The 25,798-nt window shown below is 41.9% G+C and overlaps 2 protein-coding genes across 4 annotated transcripts; both read right to left on the bottom strand.

The window, feature by feature from the left end:
* Positions 1 to 8,539: 8,539 nt before the first annotated feature.
* MIEF1 (mitochondrial elongation factor 1) lies at positions 8,540 to 19,981 on the bottom strand. Its single transcript, XM_073644260.1, has 4 exons — positions 19,838 to 19,981; positions 18,916 to 19,096; positions 16,921 to 17,174; positions 8,540 to 14,014 (listed from the first exon to the last, which is right to left on the bottom strand). The coding sequence occupies exons 1-4, from the start codon at positions 19,979 to 19,981 to the stop codon at positions 13,202 to 13,204; spliced, it is 1,392 nt and encodes a 463-aa protein (XP_073500361.1). The 3' UTR covers positions 8,540 to 13,201.
* A 358-nt stretch (positions 19,982 to 20,339) lies between these two features.
* On the bottom strand, positions 20,340 to 25,118 carry MIURF (mitochondrial elongation factor 1 upstream open reading frame). 3 transcript variants are annotated; one of them, XM_073644262.1, is made up of 2 exons: positions 25,030 to 25,118; positions 20,340 to 20,588 (listed from the first exon to the last, which is right to left on the bottom strand). In XM_073644262.1, exon 2 carries the CDS (start codon positions 20,550 to 20,552, stop codon positions 20,340 to 20,342), a length of 213 nt encoding a protein of 70 aa, XP_073500363.1. In that variant the 5' UTR covers positions 20,553 to 20,588; positions 25,030 to 25,118. The 3 variants fall into 3 exon arrangements, with proteins under 3 accessions (XP_073500363.1, XP_073500362.1, XP_073500365.1); XM_073644261.1 differs by having other exon boundaries at positions 24,873 to 25,081; XM_073644264.1 differs by having other exon boundaries at positions 24,902 to 25,080.
* Positions 25,119 to 25,798: the final 680 nt, after the last annotated feature.

Raw genomic sequence — 25,798 nt, 5'->3', positions numbered from 1 at the left:
TCAGTGCAAAGTATGAGAACTGATTTAGGGATATCTAATCATTTTAACCTTTTCCAATAATGTATTGAAGAATTTTACACATCGCTTAGAAGGACAGACTATATTTTGGACTACGAAAAATGTGCTGCTTTAGTCTTGAGGAAAAGAACATTTTGAGTAACTTTTTCTCTTCCTTTTTTTTCTTTGGCAGCATTCAGGGCTTTGAGAAGCTAAAGAAGGGGGGTTTGGAGGAGAACTCAGCCTTATTTAAGACTTCAGTGCTTGAGGCTGCTCTCCCATCTGCTATATTCAGTCTGTATTAAACAATACAAAGGTTTTTGCAGAGAATTTGCTTGGTAAATTTATTGAAATGGGACTTTTGCCAATTCTGTCCATGATCTAGCTATAGATCTTGTAGAATGGGCATGCACTTCTTAAGGTTTGTACCACGCTAGGATAGTGACCTTATTGCATCTGGAATGGAAGGCGTATTTGGAGCTTGATCTTTTCTATCCCCATGAAACAGAAGAAGAAAAAAAAAAAGACAAGACCATCAGAAGCGCTAACTTCTTTAGAAGCATTCTTTCCTCCTCTTCATTCTGTGACTAGTTGACGTAGGCTGAAAATTTTTTCCTGATTTACAGTTTTGTCAGAAGGCATTTAAAGGGAACCTGTCAACTTAGAAAACAGCGCCCAGGCAGCATTATAATGCCGTTTACCTGCAGATTAACCCCATATCTGCAGGTAAACGGCATTTTCTGAGGAGACAGGTTCCCTTTAAGTTAAGACAGAAGTTACTATGATTTCAGGAAATCCTTTGATGGAAGCAATAGTCTTTAAAAAGACAGTTTCATAAAAAAATAATTAATGAACCTAATAAAGCGGCTTAAATGGCGTAGAGGTCAATCTTTTGAACTCTAGAGAAAGATCAGAGGTGTACACAGGAGATTTGACAGTGGCCCTGAATATCTTCAAACCTTTGAGATTTTAAAGTTCAAGTTAGCAATAAAATCAGAGAAATGGACACAAAGTATCTTAACCTTGAGGCTTTAGTCACCTCGTTCTTGAAGGAAAACCTAAAACCCAAGTTGACTAGAACGCTCAGGAGACTTAAGCCCGTCATACACATTAGATGGATATCGGACAAAGGATAGTTTGACTGGTAGCAACCGCGGCCGGCTTTCCCATACGGAGGAGCACTCATTCGGCCAAGTGCTCCAGCATTCTCTATTAGAGACCCATCACCAGACATGTCTGGAGACAACTTATCTCTGAGAGGCAATACAATCGGCAGGGTCTCTCACATACATCAGAGTGTTAGCCAAACACATCGATATCGGAGGTTCGACCAACATTAATCTAATGTGTAATGCGGGGTTAAGGATCCATTTTGACAGATCGTTGAGACCGAGCGTTGTTAGGAATGCCCTTTGCTCAATTACTGGACTGGCGAAACTGTTGACTTAAAAATCATTGCTCTTGGCAGCACAACATCCTGTGCAAAAAGGGCAATAAATTATGGCCCCTGATCACTTAGATGCAGCCAATCGGCGGTGGTTTAATCACTGTAACAGCCAAGTCTAATGCTCATTTTCGACAGGTTGACCGCACGCCCACTTAGAACCCAAGACAACCGCCGATGAGCTACCTGCAAGCCGATCGGTGGTCCTTTAATGCTCTGTTTAGACAGGCAACTGTACTTCCATGCATATAAAATGATAGCTAATATAATCGTTCTGGACACATGAAACATTATCGGCAGCACATTCCTGCTTACACAGGACAACACGCTGTAGAAAAATTTCTAAGCCAGTACGGAAACCTGGTATTCTTTGGACAAAAGAGGAAGGATGCTTTGTTTAAATCTGATGTTTAAAATTCTCTGTTTGTTTGAAAGTGGAGGGAAGACATACATCAGACTTCTATTCAAAGAAAGAGAATGCATCCAGTGCAAAATGGTACACCTCTCTTGAAACAAACAAAAAAGAAAAGGAAACCTCTTTTTGGTAAACATCTGAAAAACTTGTAGGTTCAGCTTCCATTCCATAGTAACATGGATTGTCTGCTGAGGAATTCTCTAATCCCCTTTATATTGACCTCTGCTCACCGGGTGATTATTGCACATTTCTCTTCCAGCAAAGCACTGCTAGTTCTTCAATGCTTGTTCAGATAAAACACTTGCAATAGGTTGCCTTACTGCACCTTGACCTTGAGTTCTGAAGAAGAGACTCAAAAAGAAGTAACCCGGTCTCACATCTCTGAGCTCTCGAACATTTGAAAACATTTTCTTCTCCTCGGAGATCAGACAACTTAAAGGGAATCTGTCACCCCCTATATGGGCATACAGGTGATAGGAATGTGAATCTATACTGACCTGTATGGCCCATATTAGCGATCTGGTTGCTGTGTAATAGAAATAATTTAATAAAAAAGCTAAGTTTCGCATCCCCTGGACGCCTAGAAATGCCCATCTACTAGTCCTATTTCCATACTCGCCCCACCTCCCCTGCACGTCATAGGGCCCTGTGATGTGCAGTTTCCGGCCAGATCCCGCGCTGTTTCCTCTGTACGGAAGGCACTCTTCTCCCTGCCGTCAGTGTAGTGTTGTGCAGCAGGGAACTTGTGCGCAGGCGCCGATGAGTCACTCTGCCTTCCCAGCGCCTGCGCACAAGTTCCCTCCTAGAAGCAGGGATCCCAAGCAGAGGATGACGCATCTGTGGTTAATATTAACTAAGTTTACTGGAAGATAACATATCATGGCTCAGGAATCAGAGGGCTAGAACAGCACTCAGTGTAAAGGAAAAAAAATGGCACCAAAAAATCCCACAATTACTGGTATTTAGAGAAAAACCTACAGGAAGCAAAATGAACAAAAACCCTGCTGTAAATAAATAAAAAGCAAGTGCATTTTTAATAAAATAAGGTTCTTAGTAACACTGTTTTTGATCAAAAATAGTTTAAAAGCTATCCCACAGCGACAAGGTGAATCCGTTTGGGATAGAACCTACTCTGTCTAATATTAAAAACCTTACCTTGTGTCAAAGGTGAGATCAGTGTGAATAAGGGCAGACAAAGGCCCAGGCCCCAAACGGTGAACACCAGCCAAGGGAAGCTTTTTAAATGTATTATCCAGCTCAAGAAAGGGAGGCCACACCCAGGTTTGCACAGAATGCAAAAAATACAAAGGAAAAAAAACAACACAATTTGAGCTTGGTTTAAGTTGGTATACATGCAGCACATAAATGCATGTTTCACAATGGCCATGAATCAGAAAAACCAACAAGAAGCAAAATGAACAAAAACCCTGCTGTAAATAAATAAAAAGCAAGTGCATTATAATAAAGTAGGGTTCTTAGTAACATTGTTTTTGAGCAAAAATAGCATAAAAGCCAACCCACCACGATGAGGTGAACCCGTTTGGGATAGACCTACACTGTCTGGTATTTAGTTGCCTACCATTCAGTGAATAACAAATCAGTAAATTGGGATCCCGGGTGCAAACCTGAAAACAGCAATTGCCAACCAAGTCCAAAAAATAAAAGAAGGTTGCACTCACCTTTTCTCTTTAAAAATCCTTCATTGCACAGCAAATAAAAACATGCAGGCAGGGAAACTAAGTGGATCAAAGTCGGACGAGGGGCGTTTCGCGCCTCCTGTGCTTCAACGGGACTTAGGTTGGACAAGGAGGCGCAAAATGGCCCTCGTCTGACTTTGATCCACTTCGTTTCCCTGCCTGCATGTTTTTATTGGCTGTGCAATAAAGGATTTTTAAAAGGGACGGTGAGTGCAACCTTCTTTCATTTTTTGGGCTTGGTCTATAATAGCACTCCACTGCAACGTTCGATGATTCGCGAGAAAAACGTGCTGTTGTACAGATTTGCTCAATGGGTTTGCTTTATACAGTCTAGTGATAGTGTCTTAACTATTTGCTTTCTGCTTTTGTATGTTCTGTCTGGCCTTAGGAACCACAGGGTACTGCCTGGGACAATGAATCAGAAAATGAGAACAGCAGTAGCATCTATAAGTCACTTTTCCCTGGTTTTGCTCATGTGAATAGTGTTTTACAATCTTAGTTGATGCTATTGCACCATCTAGTGTTTCCAAATAATTACCAGCCTTGTCACATTTCCAATACACGATCCAGCACGTCCTAAACGTCTCTTAGCATTATATATATTTACATATAAACATCAAATCATAAACCTCGAGTAAAAGCCAAATAGGGAAATAGTCCATTACCGGGCACTGTGTTCACAAGGGCACATACAGTCATGAGCAATTCTAACTAGACTCTGAATTCTATGGTTTACATATTAAGACATAATATATATTAAAAAAAAATCTTGTTCTTACAAGATCTTAAACTCAGGAAAATGCAACCTCAGATGAACACCATGTGACAAACTGTAATGTCATTACTTAGTAAAACCTAGGCCAAAATGCAGAAAATTTGGTTGAAAAATCAAGTAAACCCCATGAATCAATAGCTTGTAGAACCACCTTTAGCAGCAATAACAAGTAATCGTTTTCGGTATGATTTTATCAGTGTCATATCGTTCTGGAGGAATTTTGGTTAATTTTTCTTTATGACGTTCCTAAGTTCATTGGGGTTTGTGGGCACTTGTTTATGCACAGCTCTTAGGGTCCCTGCCACAGGATTTCTATTTGGTAGAGATCTAAACTGTGACTCGCCCATTGCAACAACTTTTTTGTTTTCAGCCATTCTGATGTAGATTAGCTGGTGTGCTTTGAATCACTATCCTGTTGCTTGAACCAGTTTCGGCAAAGTTTTAGAAGTTCATGGTCGACTCAATGATTGCTAGATGCTCAGGTCCTGTGGCTACAAAACAAGCATAAATCTTCACCCCTCCACCACTGTGTCTGATTTTCCCCCAACACGTTGACGGGCTTTATGACCAAACATCTCCACTTATGGAACAATGTCTTTTCGACTGAAGATCCTAACATTTTGTGGCCTTTTCCTTTGGAAACAGCTGTTCTGCCATGTTTTTTTAAACAAAAAAAACAAGACTTTCTCCAGGTAACCCTTCCCAACAAGCCATAGTTCAGACTTTCTTACTGAACTTAAACATACTAACTCAGGGCTTATAGCGAACCCATCAACAAGTTTCCCCAATATAAAGTACAGCCACCACCTTTACGGTCTTGTTTACAGTATTCTAGTAAGCTGCAAGTCTCCGCATGCTTACCTCACTCTGCCTGGCTTTACTTCCGGGTCATCGGTGCTCTTTGGCCTCTCTTGGGGCATGCACATTGTACTTTCCTCTGCCCTTGGCAGTTAAGTACGCCTGTGCAGAAGAGCGATTGGGGGACATTGTGTGGATGGCGTAGGACACGTCATCCACATGATGCAAGGCAGAAGGATGATGATGATTGTGAGGAGAGAGGAGGCGCCAAAGGAAGACCAGCTATCAAACCAGATCTTATGTATGATAAAATATTTTTTGTGCTATACAGAGGGGAGATTTTATACAATTATCCAAGACAAAGTGAGCACTAACAGTCCCGCTTTCCTTGTATGGTTTGTACAAGATAATGCTTATTGGGTCTCCTTCATCAGAACTCGTAGTAGTTGACCATAGCAATCAGAGCCCATTTTTCCTTCTAGCAGAGCAGTGTAAGAAATTACTGAGGCCCATCATATCCTTCAGCAGCTCTGTCAGGGGGCAGAAGTGTTGTGTGTGTCCAATGTGCCGTATTCAATACAAAGAGTTGTGATAGAGTAGGTCCATGTACTCAGGGGTCTTTCACAGATACTTTCCACACTTCCTCTTCTGTTGAAAAGCAATATATTGATTTTTTTTTGTATAATCTTTTTATTGAAATGCAAATTAACAGATGTAAAATACAGTAGCAAATGTCCAGTCATATTGATCAATCTTCAAAACTTCTCTGATAAGACTTCAATACCTCTTAATCATCAATGAAAGCATTACATTTTACTATAACAAGGTAAGCAAACCACTGTGTGATTCATTAATAAAGCAGCCAAAAGGGAAGAAGAAGAAAGAGAAGGAAAAGAGAAGAGAAAGCAAAATAAAATGGGGAAAGCAAAAAAGAGGGGCGTATTAGGGGAAGGAGGGGGGCAAAGGGAACAAAGAATGAAGCTCACTTTGATTCCTTAATTATTCTCCAGCACCAATCCAGGTCCAATCCAACAAGTCATCAATCTCTCATTCAAATAGCTTATGAAAATCCAATGAGTCTTGAAACAAAATCCAGACATTCCAGATCTTCCTGAATTTAATCGGCAGAGCCATTATAATCAGCAGAAAGTTCTTCCATTCTGCAGATATTAGCCATTTCATTGTACCATTCCAAAGTTTTGGGAATCTGAGGCGATTTCCAATAGCTTGGAATCACTGTACGAGCGGCTGTTAGACAAAAGCGTAAAATATCCTTATTTTGGGACCCAATTGATGAAGGCAGAATGGAAAGTAGAGCCATCTCAGGGCAACTTTCAACCCTACTTCCAGTAACTAAATTATAGTTTGAGAATATTTTTTCCCAAAAGGGTTTGATCTTCCTACACTCCCACCATATGTGAAGCATAGATCCTTTTTCCATTTCACATTGCCAACATGTGTCTGGGACCAACGGAAATATGGCGTTTAGTTTTACAGGTTACTGATACCACCTCACCATAATTTTAGAATTTTTCTCCTGCGCATAACAGGAGACCAACATTTTGTGTGTGAATAAAAATCCTTTTTCCCATTCCATTGAAGATATGGCTACCCATAGTTCCTGTTCCCAAGTGTATTGAAATTTTAATTTTCCTGGGATACCTTCTCTAATCAGGTGGTTATAAAGCAAAGATATTGTATGATTGGGGTGAGACTCCTGTAAGAACAACCTCTCAAAAGGAGTAAGTGTGAGCTGGGATGGAAGTGGCATCTTCTGAGAGGATAAGAATGATTGCAGCTGTAGGTATTCTATCCATGACAATTTTTTGGATGGAAACCTATCCTGCAAAGTGTTGAATAGCAGTATTTTACCATTTTCAAGTATTTGTAAGAGACGAGTGTCCTCCATAGCTCTCCATCCGATAAAAGATTTGGGCAAGTATCCGGAAGGAAAGGAAGGATTAGAAAAAAGTGGTGTGAGAGGGCCGAGTGTTCTGGAAGAATAATGTTTTTTCATAATTGCATGCCAAACTTTGATTGTTCCCCTAGTCAGGTTCGTTAAGCCCCCTACCAAGAAAACATCAGAGGCAAGAAGCCAAGGAAGATGCTTCAGTGGAATGCCCACCCCCTCCTGCTCAATAATGACCCATTGCTTTGTTAGAGAATGGAAATGGCAATTTAAAAGGCGACCTAAATTAGAGGCCTGGAAATATATTTTAAAATTCGGAAATCCGGCTCCACCAGCAGTTTTAGGGCGAGTTAAAGTTTGCATACCTGTCCTAGATCTATATTTACCCCATACAAACCTAGTTAAGGCTGAACGTAGTTTGCTGAAGAAACTGCATGAGGGAGAGATGGGAACGGTATGAAAGATATATAAAAAACGAGGCAAGTTATGCATGTTTATCGCGTTCATTTTCCCGAGCCAAGATGATCTCAATTTAGGGTAAAGAGTTTTAAAGAATCAGGAGTGATGAACACACCCAGATACTTTATTGCTTCCGACTTCCATTACTAGTAAATTATCCATTACTTGTTTGACCTCTTTCTATGTTAATGATATATTCAATGCCTCAGGCTTTCAGTAATTAACTTTAAAATTACTCAGGAAACCAAATCTATCAAACTCCTTCATTAACCCCTTTCTGGCCCAGGGCGTATTAATACATATCTGTGCCCTGGGCCTTATGGGCCTGATACGCCCTGGCGATTTCGCCCGCACTCAAGCGGTACGGGCGAGATCGCCGCCGGGTGTCAGCTGATTGTTACAGCTGACACCCGGTGCTATGTGCAGGGAGCAGTCCCGCATCACTCCCGGCACATTAACCCCCGAAATGCTGCGATCAAAATCGATCGCAGAATTCCGGTGGCAAGAGGAAGTAAGCAGGAATCTTGTGCGCAGGCGCCGGAAGGTCACTGTGACTTCCCGGCGCCTGCGCACACGATCCCTGCAGTACTATGACTGCAAAGTACATAGTACAAGTGCGCCTTCTTTAAAAAGTGAAGTGCGCAGGCGTGGGATTTGGCTGCTGAATCTGCAGGGGAGGGGGAAACATTATAATTACCACAGGAGGCGGGATTTCTTGCGGGCCCCGAGGCGGGAACACATCAGAAACTTAAAAAACAAGGAGGAATACAGAGTCTTAAAAAGGTATATAAAAAAAGTTAAACATTTTTTGTTATGAGAAAATAAAATTATGTTTTTGTTATGAGAAAATAAAATTAACTCCTTTATACCTTTAAAGACTCCATATTCCTCCTTGTTTGCCAGGGGCTGACAGATTCCTTTTAAAGAGGAGCCATCCTTGTTGATTCCTAAGGGATAAAACTCTGTTCTGGTCATGTGTTGGAAGCAACTTAAATATTCTAAATGTTATGTGTTTGTAAAGCACCATTACACTCCACACAGCTAGTAATTGTAATTGTCACCATTTATTGTTTATATTAACACTCTTCAGAAAATAAAATAATAAAACATGCACTTTCGAGCCTTTTAAACCATTTCATAGATAAATACTTAAGAATGAAAAAAAAAAAAAAAAAACACAAAAAGTGGGAAACAATGACCTGTAATACCCACCATATGGTTTAGCAGACACATTTCCATCACTAGGAGTTGCACACTGGCGCTTACACATTCATCTCACGGCAGAACTGAGGCTTTTTTTTTTTAGTGAGGATTAAACTTTTTTTTTTTTTTTTGAGCCACATGTGTTACATCAATGGAAGCACAAGTGAAAGAGTCGACATATTCTGGGGAAATGCCAGACACATTTAGGAATATAGAAGAGGTGCAGCATTGAGTTATTAGGCAGCGGAAGAGAAGTCACAGATGAACAATGTCCTAATGACATAATGCCAATTTATGGCTGGAATCCAAAGTGCTGAATATATATATAGATTAGAAATGACGCTGACAAACAGGACACTTCGTAACACCAGGGTAAGTAACATTCCCGCTTTCAGAAGAATATGTATGTCGTGTGTTGATGATGTAGTCTAGGTATGGTTCAGGTAGGCAGTAGATGGCAGTAACATGTATGTGGTCAGCAGATGGCGGCACACAGCTGTACGCTGAACAAGCCATCTCTCCCAGCTCCCCAGCCACATGCATGACCGGCACGTGTCCTGTATGGGGAGAGGGGAGTGAGATCCAACCAGACATCTCTGGTGGTCAAGTATCTCCACAGAGGACAATAATGGGGCATGTAAAGTCAAATTGTCCAATCCTCATCTCACACGACATCTGGTCGGGGGTGGGTCAGGATGCCCCCCATACACTACCTGTTGGCCTGAACTCAGTGGGAGCCGACATTAGGTGCCATCACTTCAATAGTAACATTAATAAATCAAAATGCAACATAGGAATTAAGGTTTTGATTCTACAATGGCTTCCTCCACCTCAGTGGTCTTCAATAATATTCATTTAGCAAATTCATATTCCTAGGTAGATGGACTCCTCTACAAGAACATTAAAGTCCCCACGTTTTGGTATTAGCGAGGGGACGTTCCCAGAGCCGTCTATGCATCAGATTGCCTGCCGGGGAACGGCGGGCAGAGAATCCCTGGTATATTACAAAGACATTTCCCAACATCTCATCACAGCATATATACTGCTGCTGGGGAAGGGAAATCTGTAGCATGTCCATTTATGCTTTTCAATTCATAGGGTGAAGTGTGTGGAAGGGAATCCACATTTACACAACTAAAATCAGCAGCATTTTTTTTCTCCCACTGCAAAGATACTGCACCAGACATGGCAGGTGGGAGTATAGACTCTGACTAAGGAAGAAACGGGGGCATTTTAAAGGATTGTGCTGAAAATGTCCGTGAAAGCAGGACCGTTATTATATCACTGACAGAACCATCCATTGGACTCCAGCATACAGACACTAGGGATCTCAATGAATAAAATACAAGTATTACTCAATCTTTTCCCACAAGCCTATACTGTAGATCATTCTGTTCAGCTTTGCCTTCTCTATACCGTGCTGTTTTCAATTAATAAAATGCAAGTTTTACTGAAACTTTTCCCACAAAAATGTGTATCAATCTGATTAGCCCCTCCTGCTCTATAACATCCTGCCTGCAGACCAGATATCATTTTCAACAAGACCGTTTCCCTTTAAATTGTTCTGATTCCACTCTGCAATAATTATATTCTGCTGCTTAAAGGGGTTGTCCACTACTCAGACAACTCATTCTCAATTGCTATATTCCACCTTTTAAAAACACCAGCCTGTACTCGCCTCTGTTCTAGCGATGGCGGCTGTGGCACTCCCAGGGCTTGCATGTCGTTATGTCATGCGAGCCCTGCAGCCAATCAGCGGAAGCTAATGGGGCACGTCTCTCTTACTTCCCTTGGACATAGCAGACACTTAGAAGCAGTGAGCTGCTGCAGCAGCTTTCTGACGTACTCCGAATATCAGTCATGTCTGAAGGAAATGAGGGTGATGCAGCTGCTGATTGGCTCCAGGGCTCACATGACAATGTTAAGTGAGCCCTTGGAGACTAGGCGCACACATAGCTAGAACGGTGCCAGCATCGGAGTAAGTATTGGCTGTTTTGTAAAGGGGAATATAGCAATTTAAATTTTTCAACATTTCTTTTGTGGCTATCTGCTTGGACTTAGTTGTCCTCCATCAGATCTGTAACCGGCGCATTGCACAAAGTGGACTCACTATGAGTAGCATAATCCAATAATTAATACAAAAGTGTAAAAGTCAATTCTCTCCAGCACAACTAAAAACCCAGGAATCTGATTAGATTACATTATAGTCACTGGATGGTTACCTAGCTGTTCTGTTAATATGGCTTAACGTACAGTAATGCATCTGGAGATTTCGGGCTCCAGAAACAGACACAGCGGGTGGTTACTGAGTTGATCTGTAAAAACCTGGTTAGACTTGAAACTTACGCCATAAGATAAAACACGCAGAATTCATACATGTGTGTGCTAAAAGAAGAAAACAGGGTAACAGTCCTTGTTGATGCTAACTGAAAGCCTCCCGTGGGTACACTCCAGATCCAGAACCCTTGTCCCTGCTTTCACCAATCGCTCCAGAACCTGTAAGGGACTTCACTCTGTGCAGCAGGTGCAACCACATGATGAATACATGCCATGACCGTGACACGCAGAGAAGTGGGATGAATCACACCAAGCAGCAGCTGAGCACAAGTGTTACAAGCCTCTATTTTACCATGTGATTCACATCATCTGCCGCACAATACTTATCTGTTTACCAGCTGATGTCAAGTGGTTCTTTGCTCAAGACAAAAATATTTTGCATAACTAAACATTATCTGGTTCAAGACCCCATAGCCAGGGCATCTGAGAAAAGGAAGAGGTCTCCGTCCGTGAGGGAAAGGAGACAACTTAGCCGAGTTGTGCATACTCCCCAGCATCGGCGTGGTTAAAGGGGTTATTCAGAATTATGTTCTTTTCTACAAAGGTAGGGAGATCTATACAATAAAACCTCAACCCTAAATTCACCCACTGCTGCTACAATCATGCAGCGTACATACAGGCAGATCGGTGCGGAGGCCAGTGGTGTCTGCACTGATCACGAGTATGTACGGCACATGATTGCTGCACCAGAGGAAACAAAGACCAAAAGGGGGGGATTAAGAAAGGAAGTTTTATGCTTATATTCCTTGTTATTTGAAAACAAAAAAAATCCTGAACAACCCCTTTAAGACATTTGACACTACATGCAAACACAGGAGGCATCAACAAAGAGGAGAACATTGCAACACTAAGTTAGTAGTAGATTACAGATGATGGCTGAACAATCCTACACAACCTCAAACACGCCAAGTGATGAGCTGATTAGACGCCAGACAGGCCTATATCTAAGGTACAGTGGTGAGGAAAAAGACTGAACGCGGTCAGACAACATTTCCATGAAAGCCACGTGTCTCCAGATCCCTGAACCAGCAATCACCTCTCTTCACCTTAGAAATTCTGCCATTTTCATTAGCACAAGAAAAACAGAGAGATGTAAGAAATGTCTGGGGTCTGTGTGTTATATTAGAGACCCGAGACTGTACTAATGCAGGAATGGGAGGTAGTACACATCTCAGGGCAGTTTTCTCCTATGATGGCAATGTACACATTAGCAGTTTTTCACAGTCTTCCAGTGCATCTAAGAAAGCAACTTTGGGACATTTCTAGGTTAGAAATATTTTACCATTTTGTGTCTTCAGTACTTTTCCATCCCAATGATAGAGTGCGAACAAACCCTATGTAGCCACTTTCCTGCAGAATCAGACTACACGAGGCTTGTTTGCAGTCTGTCGTTTTATGTTTGCAGCTCCGATGCATTTCCATGGCAACAAAGGAGGAAAATTACAAACCACTGCAGCCATTTCACATCGGATGATTATGGCCAGCTATATTAGGGGTAGAAAATTACTGTAGAAATTTACGGCCATTTAGAAAAACACTTCTACACACATTATCTAGTGCCATAGATTTGTCCAGCCCTGGTTAGGTGTATTTAAAGCCGGTTCTTGAGACTTTCTATAAAAAAAAAAAATAAAAAAAATAATGCTATAAAATAAGTAATATTCGCCTTCCCCATGCCATATTGCTCTCATTCCAATACTTTCCGGGTTCCTGCCGATCTTCCTGATGGACGTGTGACTTCTGCAGTGGAGCTCAATGGTAAGGAGAGTATTACTTATTTTATTTATTTTAAGTGGCCTGACAACAGCTTTAATGTCACAGGAAACATTATTAAAAGTGAATGAGCACAAAAGTATGAGCTGAAAATAATTGCATTTCCAATACATCACCGCCATTTATGTTCCATGCTACCAGAAATTGTTTTTGTTCAGAGACTAGAAAATGATTTATGGCCGATATGATCTCTGAAAAAGAGAGCTCCTTCCTGAGAAGTGAAGAAATGAGGAAAAAAAACAAAAACAAACAGACATATATAAAATAAAAAGATTAACGCCAAAAGAAAGAATAATACCTATGCCCTGATAACTATGCAGGCTCTTTAGAAGTTCGCGCTAATAAAACCAGGTCGTGTTTCCTTTTAATCATGATGAACTTGCTTGAAAATTGCTCATTCTCCTGTCCTAAGAAGCACCTCTGGCTCAGAGAGGGAACAGTAAAGAAAATATCCCATCTCATCCACTTCATCTGGTGTAAGTTCAGAAAACAAGTTCACCTTGGGGTCCAAAGCGGAGGGTAAATTCCCAGTCTCTAGATGTCCAACAGTTTCTCGAAGTGCTTGAAGGAATCTGTCTGCTAATGCCCCCTGGGTCCAGTCCTCCTCTTTATCACAAACATGGAGCAGGATGTTGGTGAGATGGGAGGCTGTAAGATGGGACAGAGGTATATTGTATCGACATATCGCCTTCAGAATCTTTAGGCAGAGACCCCGGCAGCCTGAATCTTGTTGATCTCTACCTACCAAAGCAGCAGTTTCTGCTCCGCGCTGGCTTAAGCGCCACATGTTCCCATAACGTGGTAATCTGTGAGCTTTGGCAACAGCGGCACGGTCCCCAAGAGCAACTAATGGCAAGAAGTCTATAAAGAGCTTTCGATCATCATCATACTGAACCTCTAAGATGAGGCTTTCTGAGGGCACGACAGGCCTAATTATATAGCCCAACATGCTGCCAATGGCTGGCCAGTTAATAGAACCAGCTACCACTTTCTCAAAAGTGGCTACCACAGCCTTGGGACAAAGATACCCTCCTACCACACAGCGGTCCCAATAACTGGTCCCACGAGGAAAGTACTCAACATTCTCTCTACGCACAAGGCAGAAGCCTGGAAGATTGAGGATGGTTTCTTCTCCAGGGACACACGACCATAAATTATTTTCCACGGAAAGAGGTACCATGAGTTGAATGTGATCCGCTCTAACAACCTGAAAGTTAGAAACATAAAAGCAACATGAAGGCACGTCAATCATCTAACATGAGAATTATCTCTAATTAATCAGCTTTAAGTTTAAAGGGAATCTGTCACCAGATTTTTGCTACCCCATTTGAGAGCAGTATAATGTAGAGGAGACCCAGATTCAAGAGATGCATCATTTACTGGGCTGCTTGCTATAGTTTTGATAAAAAAACAAAACAAAACACTGTTTTCTCTGTTCCAGATCTAGCAGTTCTCTAAATGCTGAGCTCTCCCACACCACTAATTGGCAGCTTTCTGCCTATGCACAGTATACATGGAAAGCTGCCAATCAGTGGTGGGGCGGGTTATATAGAGCTCCTGAATATGGAGGACTACATGGCAGCAGGTTTACTAGCCGTCTAGTTATAATCTCCTGCTGAAAAAAGTGATTTCGCTGGTGACAAATTCCCTTTAACAGTATTTAAATGGAAGCTGTCAGGAGCTATAGGGTCAGAAAACCAAATCACAGTGCCAGGGTAAGTAGTGATACACAAGCTCAAACAGTTCTTACTGGCTAAAGATAGATTTTGTGTTCCTGAGAAAATACACTGATATGTTATATAAACGTGGGTGAGAGTATGTGAAGGGCTTAGGAGCTTACTGTATACTATGTATATAAGGAGAGCAATGTATGAACAGTCGGCAGAAGGCTCGCTCTTGTAACCAGGGCTGTGGAGTTGGTAAGCGAAACCTCCGACTCCTCAATTTCCATGACTCTGACTCCCTCATACATGGCTCATGTTTAAGTGATAAATTTACTGCCGCGCAGATTCATCTCAGCTAAAAGTCTAGACCCTTAGATCAGGAATAGGACATTTCATAACTTTCCCAAATCCTTATGAAAAATATTCCCCACAAACTGCATTGAACTACTGTACCCAATTTATTATATAGTTTAGGAGTTGGAGCCGGTCCATTTTATACTGACTCCAACTCCACAGCCCTACTTGTAACTATGCTGGGAAGCAGTTTGGATATACAGTTGTGCTCAAAAGTTTACATACCCCGGTAGAATTTTTCCTTTCTTGGCCTTGTTTCAGAGAATATGAATGATAACAAAAATCCTTTTTCTCCGCTCATGGTTACTGTTTGGGTGAAGCCATTTATTGTCAAACTACTGTGTTTTCTCTTTTTAAATCTTAATGACAACCAAAAATATCCAAATGACCCTGATCAAAAGTTCACATACCCCAGTTCTTAATACCGTGTATTGCCCCCTCTAACATCAATGACAGCTTGAAGTCTTTTGTAATAGCTGTTGAAGAGGTTATTTTCTCAGATGGTAAAGCTGCCCATTCTTCTTGGCAAAAAGCCTCCAGTTCCTGTAAATTCCTGGGCTGTCTAGCATGAACTGCATGCTTGAGATCTCCTCAGAGTGGCTCAATGATATTGAGGTGAGGAGACCAAGATGGCCACTCCAGAACCTTCACTTTGTTCTGTTGTAGGCAGGTCGATTTGGCCTTGTGTTTTAGATCGTTGTCATGTCGGAACATCCAAGTACGTCCCATGCGCACCTTCCGGGCTGATGAGTGCAAATTTGCCTCCAGTATTTGCTGATAATATGCTGCATTCATCTTTCTTTCAACTTTTACCAAGTTTCCTGTGCCCTTGTAGCTCACATATCCCCAAAACATCAGCGATCCACCCCCGTGCTTTACTGTAGGAATGGTGTTCCTTTCATCATAGGCCTTGTTGACCTCTCTCCAAATGTAACGTTTATGGTTGTGGCCAAAAAGTTAAATTTTGGTCTCATCACTCCAAATTACCTTGTTCCATATGTTCTGAGGCTTGTCTTTGTGCTGTTTGGTGTATTGTAGGCGAGATACTTTGTGGCATTTGCACAGTAATGGCTTTCTTCTGGTGACTCGACCATGCAGCCCATTTTTCTTCAAGTGTCTCCTTATTGTGCATCTTGAGACAGCCACACCGCTAGCTTTCAGAGTCCTGAATTTCAGCTGATGTGTATTTTTCTTTGCATCCCGAACAATTGTCCTGGCAGTTGTGGCCGAAATTTTTGTTTGTCTACGTGACCGTGGTTTGGTTTTTACAGAGCCCTTGATTTTCCATTTGTTAATCACAGTTTAAACGTTGCTGACTGGCATTATAAATTCCTTGGATATCTTTTTGTGTCCCTTTCCTGTGTTATACAGTTCAACTACCTTTTCCCATAGATCCGTTGACAATTATTTTGCTTTCTCCATGATTCAGAATCCAGAAACGTCAGTGGCTGGATGAAAGATACAAGAGTCTGTCTGAATCCCAGAAACTCACTCAGCCTTTATGCACACACACTGATTACAAGCAAACAGGTCACAGGTGAGGATGTTACCTTTAGTAGCCATTCAAACCCATTTGTGTCAAACTCTGTGCATGTTCTCAGGCCCAAATCACCAGGGTATGTGAACTTTTGATCAGGGTCATTTGGATGTTTTTGGCTGTCATTAAGATTTAAAAAGAGAAAACACAGTAGTTTGACAATAAATGGCTTCACCCAACCAATAGCCATGAGTGGAGAAAAAGTTTTTTGTTATCATTCATATTCTCTGAAACAAGGCCAAGAAAGGAAAAATTCAGCCGGGGTATGTAAACTTTTGCACACAACTAACAGGTTCAGACTGATTTTCTGACCATCCACATCCCTTTCTGTTTCTCCAGATTGCCTGCCATTTATAAGCACCAGCCTATCACAAGCTCACCAGTAGTTCTGTGCGTGGAGTGCAAGTTTCTGTTACATTGACAATAAAACTACAAATACATTGTGAATGTACTAAAAAATAAATATTACATGACTTTCCCATCCCAGTAAGAGGGGAATTTTGATGCCTGTTCTACGGTTCACTATGAAATGTAGAAACACAGCAGCAAGAGCTTTACCTGTAGATCATCGTACAAGCTCCCGCTCAGGTGCATGTCTCGGAGGGGCATGTCAGGAAATTTGCTGTGTATGAAGTTGCGTAGTTCGGCACAGATGTCTATAGCAGCCTGCTTGGCGTGGCTCTGCTCTCCAGGAGGAATGGCCACGTACTTCTTGTAGTAGGTAAAGAGCTTCTCCTGAAGTGATAGTTTCAAGCGAGTCTTCATCAAATCAGACTTGGTCTTGCGACTTGGCGGTTTTGGTTGGATTGAATCTACAGAGAGAAGGGTTTTTTTTTTTTATGTGATCAATTCTATCCATTCATAAAGCACATCACTCAGATAAAACATGCATCATACAGAATTGCCAATTAAAGTGTTAGGCTACATAGAATGGATGGGTGTATGGATCAATGAAACCCTTTGGTCGGTGTACTGTCTAAGAATATAAAATGGTAAAATGGACAGCACACAAATGAGTGAATAAACATTAAAAAATTATATCAAACACTGTAAATATAGCAGAAAGCAGATGACTGGGGGTGTTTTAGACATTAATGCCCAGTGTAAAACTTAGCTTTGAAAATGCTGAATCCTAAAAGCAGATTATTCTTTTTAACTTTCTAGTCTTTTTCCCCCCTCTTGCTAGCAAGCTACAAATGGATTTGTACTTGAGGGAGACCTATCAACTCAGACAAGGCTTTCCAAGCAAAAAAATAAAAATAAAAATGTACTCCACATGATACAACTCTGGAGTAGCTTTTCTTTGGGGGATCAGAGGCCAACACTCATGACTTCTGCAGTGGGTTAACCCAATTCAAATGGGACTAAATCTGTATGAAAAATTTTCAGGTCCTCTTTAAAGTTATAAAATTTTAACTATTATTTTATTTTGCAGATCTGATTTAAGGGAAAAAAAGTGATTTTATTTTTCTGATTCTCTGTTTTGTTCAATAAAGTGACGCCAAAAATGAATACACTGTGCAACATGAGCTTTCTATGGCTCTGACAACAACGCTCCCATGTTAGTTTTACATGTATCTTGCTCCTGATCTCTTTATACGCATGCAAAATGTGTTTGTGTCACAGAGGCTGTCTAATACTGGAGCACGAAGGTTCAGAGAGGTTTTGACTCTTGCGCAGAAGGTGTGTTTTCAACATTGTCTCGGGTTTACCACGACAATAGAGGAGCCAGAAGACCGCAGCGTCTGATTCCTCCCAATCCTGCGCTTACTAGAAACCTTTCACCTTCATATTAAACGGTGCAAGTTTCTTTCAGCAGTTCAAGTGTTAATCTGCTCAGTTGTGAGCTCCTGGAAGCTTACCAGCATTAAGGCTCTCAGTTGTCCAATATTAGCCACTCCCCGCTCCTATATATTCTGGGCTTTGGCTTGGAGTCATTGCCAGAGCTAGCTTATGCTGCGTGGTTCTAGGAGTGTGGTGGGGAGTTGCTGTTTGAGAAGGTGTTTGAAGGATTTAAGCTAAGACTGTTGTGTGGTTTAGGTTGTGTGTAATCCTCTTCTCCTATTTTGGTTTGTTCCCCATCCTCCACTTCCTGGTGTTAACCTCTCTTTGTGTGCATTTATTTATATGACTGGTATTTTCCTTTAGCCCGGTTTGTATTACCTTGTTAGACTGGTTGGTGTACTGCCATACACTACTATTCCCCTCTTCCCTGGATTGGTGAAGGGAACAGACTGAGGGCGGATTGAGGAGCTCAGACAAGGTACGTGGCCCCGGCATCTTCACCATCAGAAGTAATTCAGGGAACAGGGCCAGCTACGGCGCCCCTAGCATTAGGGATAGGAAATTAACCCCTGACCCTGGGATACCCGACAACAGAGCCATGACAATTACTATTTTTTTCTTCTACTTTATGTTATTCTAATGATGGAAGGTTGGCATGGAAGCAGCCCATTAGATCACTATCATCATATATCTACATATGCAGACAACACACATTTCAGGACAATGCTCAACAAAAGTACTGGAATGAAAATAAGCACAATTTCCCACCTCGCTCGAATACTGAAGCATCAGTCGGAAGTGTCTGCAGGCTGCGGCTCACAGATGTTTTCATGTCTTTGTTCAACAGACGTGTGGATGAGCCCAACCAACTCGGTTCTTCCCAGCTCCGCTTCCCAGACTGGCTCGCTCGAGAAGGACTCGCAGGAGCACTAATAGCTCGATCATACATCTAAACAAACACGAGAAGATTGAATTACCTACTGTGAAGATATACTGAAGATAGAAAATGACTTGGCTGGGACTGGAGAACTAACTACTACTATTACCGATAAAAATGTAAAGCACTCAACAGGGTACTAAAGACCCCTAATGGATGACTTACCCGAGTTGGGCAGGGTCTGTACATATTCAGTAGGAAATTATGTGAAAACTGTGTAATAGTGGGGGGGGAGAGGTGGTTCAGTAGATATGGCCAGTGATTTATAATATTGGGGCACAACTGCTCACACTAATTATATTGGCACCACCACTTGGCTGTTTGCTAGTACTTAGTAAAAAAGCCCTATTAACTTGAATAGTTTCCTTTTCCCGATTGGTTAAAATCACTGCAGCAATAAAAGCCCAAAATATTATGGCTCATAGGTTCACCAAAGTGACTAGCTTAAAATGCTGTGAAAATTTGCAAAGTCTTAGCGCAACACAGATTGCACAAAAATTGTTGCGACTTACCATTTCCATGCCAATTTCAGCCAGCTTTGCCAAAATGAGCGGAACGTGTCGATGCCCACTCGTCAAATTCATTACAAGCCGTGGCGTACCTTACACCACAAATGTTACTCTGGTCTCTTACTGGGATAAGATTTGTGGTGAGGCGTACGTCTGACATAAACATACCCCCTCATCAATACCGGCATGAACCATGCTGGTCTGGATGAATCGCGCCCTATGTTTTCATCTCTTCTACACGTACCCGCTTCACTGCAAGAGTTGCTATTCCTAGCATTGCAGCTCCACCAACTCCAAGCACCAAGCGAGCATTGGACAGCACAAAGTCTATGGCGGTACCAATGCCATTGTCATCTTTCTTCCCTTTCTTCTCTCCAGCCCCTGCCATATTTCCTGAAAAAAGAGAAGAGATTGTAGTGGATCTACAAAAGAAGTTTTAGATGATTTCAGTAGATTGAAAAAAATTTGCAAGGAAGTATTTTGAGTTATTAAGGATTGCTACTTTCCGTAATAATGCATGTCAGACTGTGAGGCTATTATACGAGCTTTCTTCTTACAATGGTTATGCAAAAAACAAGCAACACCAGGTAGAAGAAGCCATTCCCTCGCTGTTAAACAATAACCCATTACACTGGTTGTGTAAATGTTTGGCGTGCTCCACTGTTTCCAGCATACATAACAGCCAATATGAAATATCAAAAATGTTTACCTGTAGATGTGAGTAAAAAGTGGGCAAATCGCAAGGTTTACACCAACCCTCCCAGGTTGGTCCTCAGGAAAAACTGTCCTTTCTCCAGCTGTTTCTCTTTGTCTTCTTGCTTTGTAAGGCTCTGATTTTTTCTAAATTCTCTGCGCACATACGAAGCATAGTAGTCACGATCAGTAAATTCTAGCTTACGCCCTTGGCGCAGAAGGGCGCGGTACAGCGTCAGTACTGCCTCACGAGACCAGCCTGCCATGGCAGGTATAGGCACAGAAGAGATGGACCAGCCAGTCTACAGACAAAAAAGGAAAAAACAACAAATGTTATCAGTAGAAGGCATGTAAAATTACAAATAAAAGAAATTTACACAATTACAACAAGGTACAGCACTGTGCAAATGTTTTAGGCAGGTGTGGAAAAAATGCTGAAGAGTAAGAATGGTTTCAAGAATAGAACCTGTTGCCTGCAGACTCATTATTGTGCCGCTCTCCAGCACTTCAGCGAACGATTTTAATCTGCCTTTTGTCACAGCAAAATATTTCATATTTAGGCTTACCAGTCCAGAGCTTTTGGCCACAATCCTTCCATGAAGACCACAATTCTCTGAGCAATAGACAGGTGTAGCTGTGTGCATCGGTTACTGCTGGTTCTGAGATAATGGCACAGCTGGACATCTCCCGATTTCAAGGCAACAGTGATGTGTCTCATCTGCTGCACTAGGTTTTCTTGGCCGATCATTGTGATTAGGGTCCTCAATGTTGCCCACTTCTTGCAGCTTTTTCAAAAGTGCCTGATCAGGACATCCTAAAACCCCAATCTGCTTTGATATGCTTGTCTGGGAGAGACCTTACTGACGCACTATAACTGCCCTGTGTATTACGTAGTGTATGACCTGTGACACAAAATGGTCTTCCACAACCTCACCTTTGTAGCAGAGTTTGTCGGTTCCTCACTCAGTTTTAAGCCGTTTGTGTTTTAGTCAATGACTTTTTTCAACCTACATATGAAAATGATGATAATCATTATCACCTTGTATGATTGGTTAATCATACACCTGACTATAATTCTACAAAATATCGGACTTTGTGCAGCTGTACCTAGAAGAATTAATCTGTTGATGCTGTTTTGAATGCAAATGACGGTCACATTAAATATGTGATTTAGATTTGGCTTTTGTTCATTCACTTTAATTGATAAAAATAAACAATTAACTATTTTTTTTAAAGCATTCTTACTCTGCAGCATATTCTCCACATGTGCCTCAAACATTTGCACTGTACTGTACCGGTATTTAGCATATGTGCAGCAAAGAACGGTGTATGTCCATGGCTTTGGCTGCGCCCTGCATACATGCACGATGTCCTAGGTGTCCTGTGAGGAAGATGTATCGCGCCAATAAACAAGCTCTCATATGGCCACGGTGACAGTAAAAGAAAAAATGTCCTCTCATAGGAACCCAGGATGAATAAATGAAAACTGACTGCAGCGGGAAAAGATTAAAGGGAACCTGTCATGTTTGATAACTATTAGCCTGCAGATCTGGGGTTAATCTGCAGGCTAATAGCGTTAATTAAAAGATCTTAACTAGTGTTGAGCAAGTATGTTCTATTAACCCTTTCGCCGAGTATGCTTGGGCTGAGCTCCAAGTATTTACAGCTGCTCGGTGATATGGTTAAAATCGCTCCCGTGTGCATGATTTGCAACTGTTTGACAGTTTTATTACATGTGAGGAATGTCTATTTCTTACACATTCCTCACATGTAATAAAGCTGTCAAACAGTTGTAAATCATGCACACGGGAGTGATTCAACCATATCACCGAGCAGCTGTAAATACTCGGAGCTCGGCCCGAGCATACTCGGACAGTACATACTCGCTCAACACTAATCTTAACCCTTTGGACCAGCCAATTTTTCCTCTCCTTCCAAGAGCTATATTTGAGCCCACATGGCCGTATACTGGCTTCTTTCTTGAAACAGCTTTGTAGTTTTGAATGGCGCCAATCATTTTACAGTGTCATGTACTGAAAAACGGGAAAAAAAAATCAAAGTGGGCTGAAATTGTGAAAAAAACTGCGATTCCACCATTGTTTTTAGCACAAAATGAATGCCATAAAAACAATCTGGCAGTATGATTCTGCAGGTCACTACGATTATGGCGACACCAAACATGTATATGGTTCTTTTTTATATTTTAGTTGTGAAAAAAATTCTGAAATTAGTAAAATAAATAAATTCATTGTTTATTACGTCATTTTCTGAGACCAGTAACTTTTTAATTTTTGGAGATGTGAGGGCTAATCTTTTACGGGTACAGTTTTGGGGTATATGCAATATTTTGACCAATTTTTTGTTGTATTTCTTTTTTTGTGGGAGGAACTGTAAAGTGGAATGAAACTAGTGGCTGAAAAATACACAAATCTGCTGTTTTGAAATGGGGGGTGTATTTTAATTCATTTTATATATTGATGGACTAGACTTTTATAGATGTAGTGACACCAATTATGTTTATTATTTTATTTCTTTATTTTAAAAACGGGAAAAGGGGCGATTTAGACTTTTGCATTTTTTTATTTTTGAACTTCGTTTTTTTTTAGGACTCTTATGGAACGTGAACCTGCTATCATTTGATCGCTTATACTATATACTGCAATACCACAGTATTACAGTACATAGTATATGTATTTCCTTTAAGCTCAACTACAGGCTGAGTTTCAAGAGTACCAATATGGTGGTGTTGAAGGCCTTTGTCAGGCCCTTGGCTGCCATGGTCACCCATTGACAATGGCATTGAAACAAAAAGCAGCAACTGCGGCAGGCGCTGATCATTGCTGTTACAGGCAGATGCTGGCTATGGGGTGGGCTCATCTCCCGACCCCGCTCAACACACGTGCACCCTGACTATGATGGCCTGTTATGTTAGGTGGTGTGGGGGGGTTAAAGAAGGACATAAAAACAAGAACAGTTATCGGTGCAGGTCCCCACTGGCTTCTCTACTACCCCAACACAGCTAGACTGACAGACGAACCTGGATATGATTAATGTGTGCATCAAATGGTTTCCCAGGGTTCACATTAACAGTAACCAAAAAATGATATGTGTATGGTATCTAATTGGTATTCACCTGCAACTTCCAAATAATATCCTGCAAAAAATATACATTAAATATATAAAAGCTTTTTTTCCAATGGATTCCTATGCTGACTGATGCAGCTGTGCATAGATTTAAGTTATAGTGACAGGCATATACTGTATGTTGCACATGGTTGGATCATGGCCTCAGGGCGCTTTAAAATACGTCAATTTCTGCTTTTTAACCAAACATCAAATGACAATATAAGGGCCTGTGCAGACCATCCGTAGCCGACTACGGCACCGAGACTGCGGAGAAGCCGCCTCTGGCTTATGCTCATTATGCAAATGAGAGCCGGCCTCTTTTTTTTTTTTTTCCCCCCCATCTGCAGACTTTCCCCATAGAGATTAAGTCTATGGGGAAAGCCCGCATGCGGACCCGCCGGAGAATTTGACATGCTGCGGTCCGGAAAGACGCGCCGCATGTCAATTTTCAAAGGTGTGCCGCAGACACATAGTGGGAATGGAATTTGTATAAATCTCATACACTATGCCATAACATCTGGCCGCTGCGGATTGCACACAGCACACTTGCGCTGTGTCCAATCCGCAGTGAACGCTGATTGTGTGCACATACCCTAAAAGTTAGTCCATGCTTGTTTACAAGGGCTGATGAATACTGATGGGAGTACAAACCTTTTGTCATTCTGTGCTGACAGAGTACCATTAATTTGCAGTGTGCTTTAAAGGGGTATTCAGAAATATTTACTGACTATAGGTTATAATTACTACCTGCTGGGAAGCATCTGTGTAAGGATTTCTAAAATGCACAACCTCAGAGCTGGCACTCTGTACTGGCCTGGGCAATGGTCCCTGTAAAACTGAGGGTCCAAATCATGTAATGCGCCATTCCTTGCAGCAGCCTGCTGATAGGACATTGTCTAGTCTGGAGGAGAGGCATCTTTTAGTCACTTGCACTATTTCAAAACCAATTCGGGATAAGACAAAAATGTCCCCCAAAAAAACTCACATGGACAGATGTCCCATAGACGTGAGTAGGAAGAGTTTTCACTGCATTTTTAATCAGTTGTTGGAAAGTTTGTAAAGGATCTTATTCCTAAGATCCTTCCCCCCAAAAACCTCCTGTAAAATCTGTGTGTGAATACAGCCTTAGTGTGATTCCTGACAAGCCTGAGCCACTGGGGTGCACTACAGTACAATGAGGCCGCCCTCCACCATACGCAGTGAATCAACAGTCACCTGGCAATGAGGGCGGCCAGACTGCTGGAGCCAGGACCCCACATAGACACAGAATACATAGAGGTCTGGGGTCCTCGGGCAGAGCTCCTCTCCTGTCAGAGATCTGGGTCTCCCAGCCTGAGGCTGATAACAGAGAACAGTAACATGACACTGCACATGAATACAATATGCAGACGTGCCCTCCATGTTTCCTGCACGATGTGACAGCCCTGGGATCTGTAGGTGACACTTGTGTGAGCAGGTACCTGCACCAGGCACAGACATGTTCTCATACCCCGGGAAGGTGCGGACCCGTCCCCTCTTCTGCTGGACAGAGGTTACACGCACATTACAGCCCCGGAGCCGGCAGTCCCCGCCCGGGCTCCCCCTCCTGCTGTGGAGGGGCCGTCCACTACACATTACCTCTCAGGGTCGCCGGTAATATGTCGGAACTTCCGGGATCGGAGGGTAATGCACTTCCGGTTAACTAAACCATAGAGAAAACGGTGAGTGTAGACAGGCGCCGCGATGAGGGAGAGTGAGGAGCGTCTCCGGCGTAGTGCATGCTGGGATACCTGGCTCGGCCGTGCGCTCCCGGCTGTCAGAGCGCGGGATCAGTAGCGGTGGCACGGTTCCGGGAATGGCAGCGGCTCCGTTGTGTCCTGCTAAGTTTTTTTCTGACTTGTAAAAAAAAAAACGCAGACAAATGCATATAAAGACAATTTTGGACAAAAGAACGCAAACAAAAATAATTGGGGTAATAACAGGATAAAAGGAGAATTGTGTCACTGAGTGAGAAAAGATCCCCAGAGTCTGCACTGCAGGGAACAGCCTCTATAGCAGGGGGCTCAAGCTCGGCTAAGTATATGGGCCGCACATGGAAAGAATGTGAATTTGAAGGGCCGCAGTCTTTGCCGGATGATATGACATTTGTAATGACACCATATTGTTTCTTCTATACACCTTTTGGATCATTTTTTTTACATTTTTGGCTTTATTTTATTCTTTTCAGTGGCATTCATTTTATGGGCTATAGTACAGTTTTGCATTATTTTACAATTTTTATTTCCTTTTTGTGTCCCCTAATTGGCCACATACAGTGATATTTTTTTTTCTTACAACTCGCACCATATAGTAATTCTGATCAACTTCTTATAGTAGATTCCCCATCTTGTAGTAATGTCCCCATCTT

Source organism: Phyllobates terribilis, unplaced genomic scaffold (genome assembly GCF_046119375.1).
Source record: "Phyllobates terribilis strain yellow unplaced genomic scaffold, ASM4611937v1 Scaffold_8__6_contigs__length_399053987, whole genome shotgun sequence".
Lineage (NCBI taxonomy): Eukaryota > Metazoa > Chordata > Amphibia > Anura > Dendrobatidae > Phyllobates > Phyllobates terribilis.
Note: the sequence above shows the minus strand (reverse complement) of the source record. Positions and strands in the feature narration are given on the sequence as shown.

What these genes read in the sequence shown, in the direction of transcription:
- MIEF1 (XM_073644260.1), bottom strand. Translation starts at nt 19,981, where the DNA reads ATGGCAGGGGCTGGAGAGAAGAAAGGGAAGAAAGATGACAATGGCATT. An exon ending in TGCTTCAGTATTCGAGCGAG is followed by an intron (nt 17,175 to 18,915) that starts GTGGGAAATTGT and finishes TTCTCTCTGTAG; the next exon opens with ATTCAATCCAACCAAAACCG. An exon ending in GCTTGTACGATGATCTACAG is followed by an intron (nt 14,015 to 16,920) that starts GTAAAGCTCTTG and finishes TCTAACTTTCAG; the next exon opens with GTTGTTAGAGCGGATCACAT.
- MIURF (XM_073644261.1), bottom strand. Translation starts at nt 24,899, where the DNA reads ATGAGAACATGTCTGTGCCTGGTGCAG. An exon ending in CATGTCTGTGCCTGGTGCAG is followed by an intron (nt 20,589 to 24,872) that starts GTACCTGCTCAC and finishes TTTTGTCTGTAG; the next exon opens with ACTGGCTGGTCCATCTCTTC.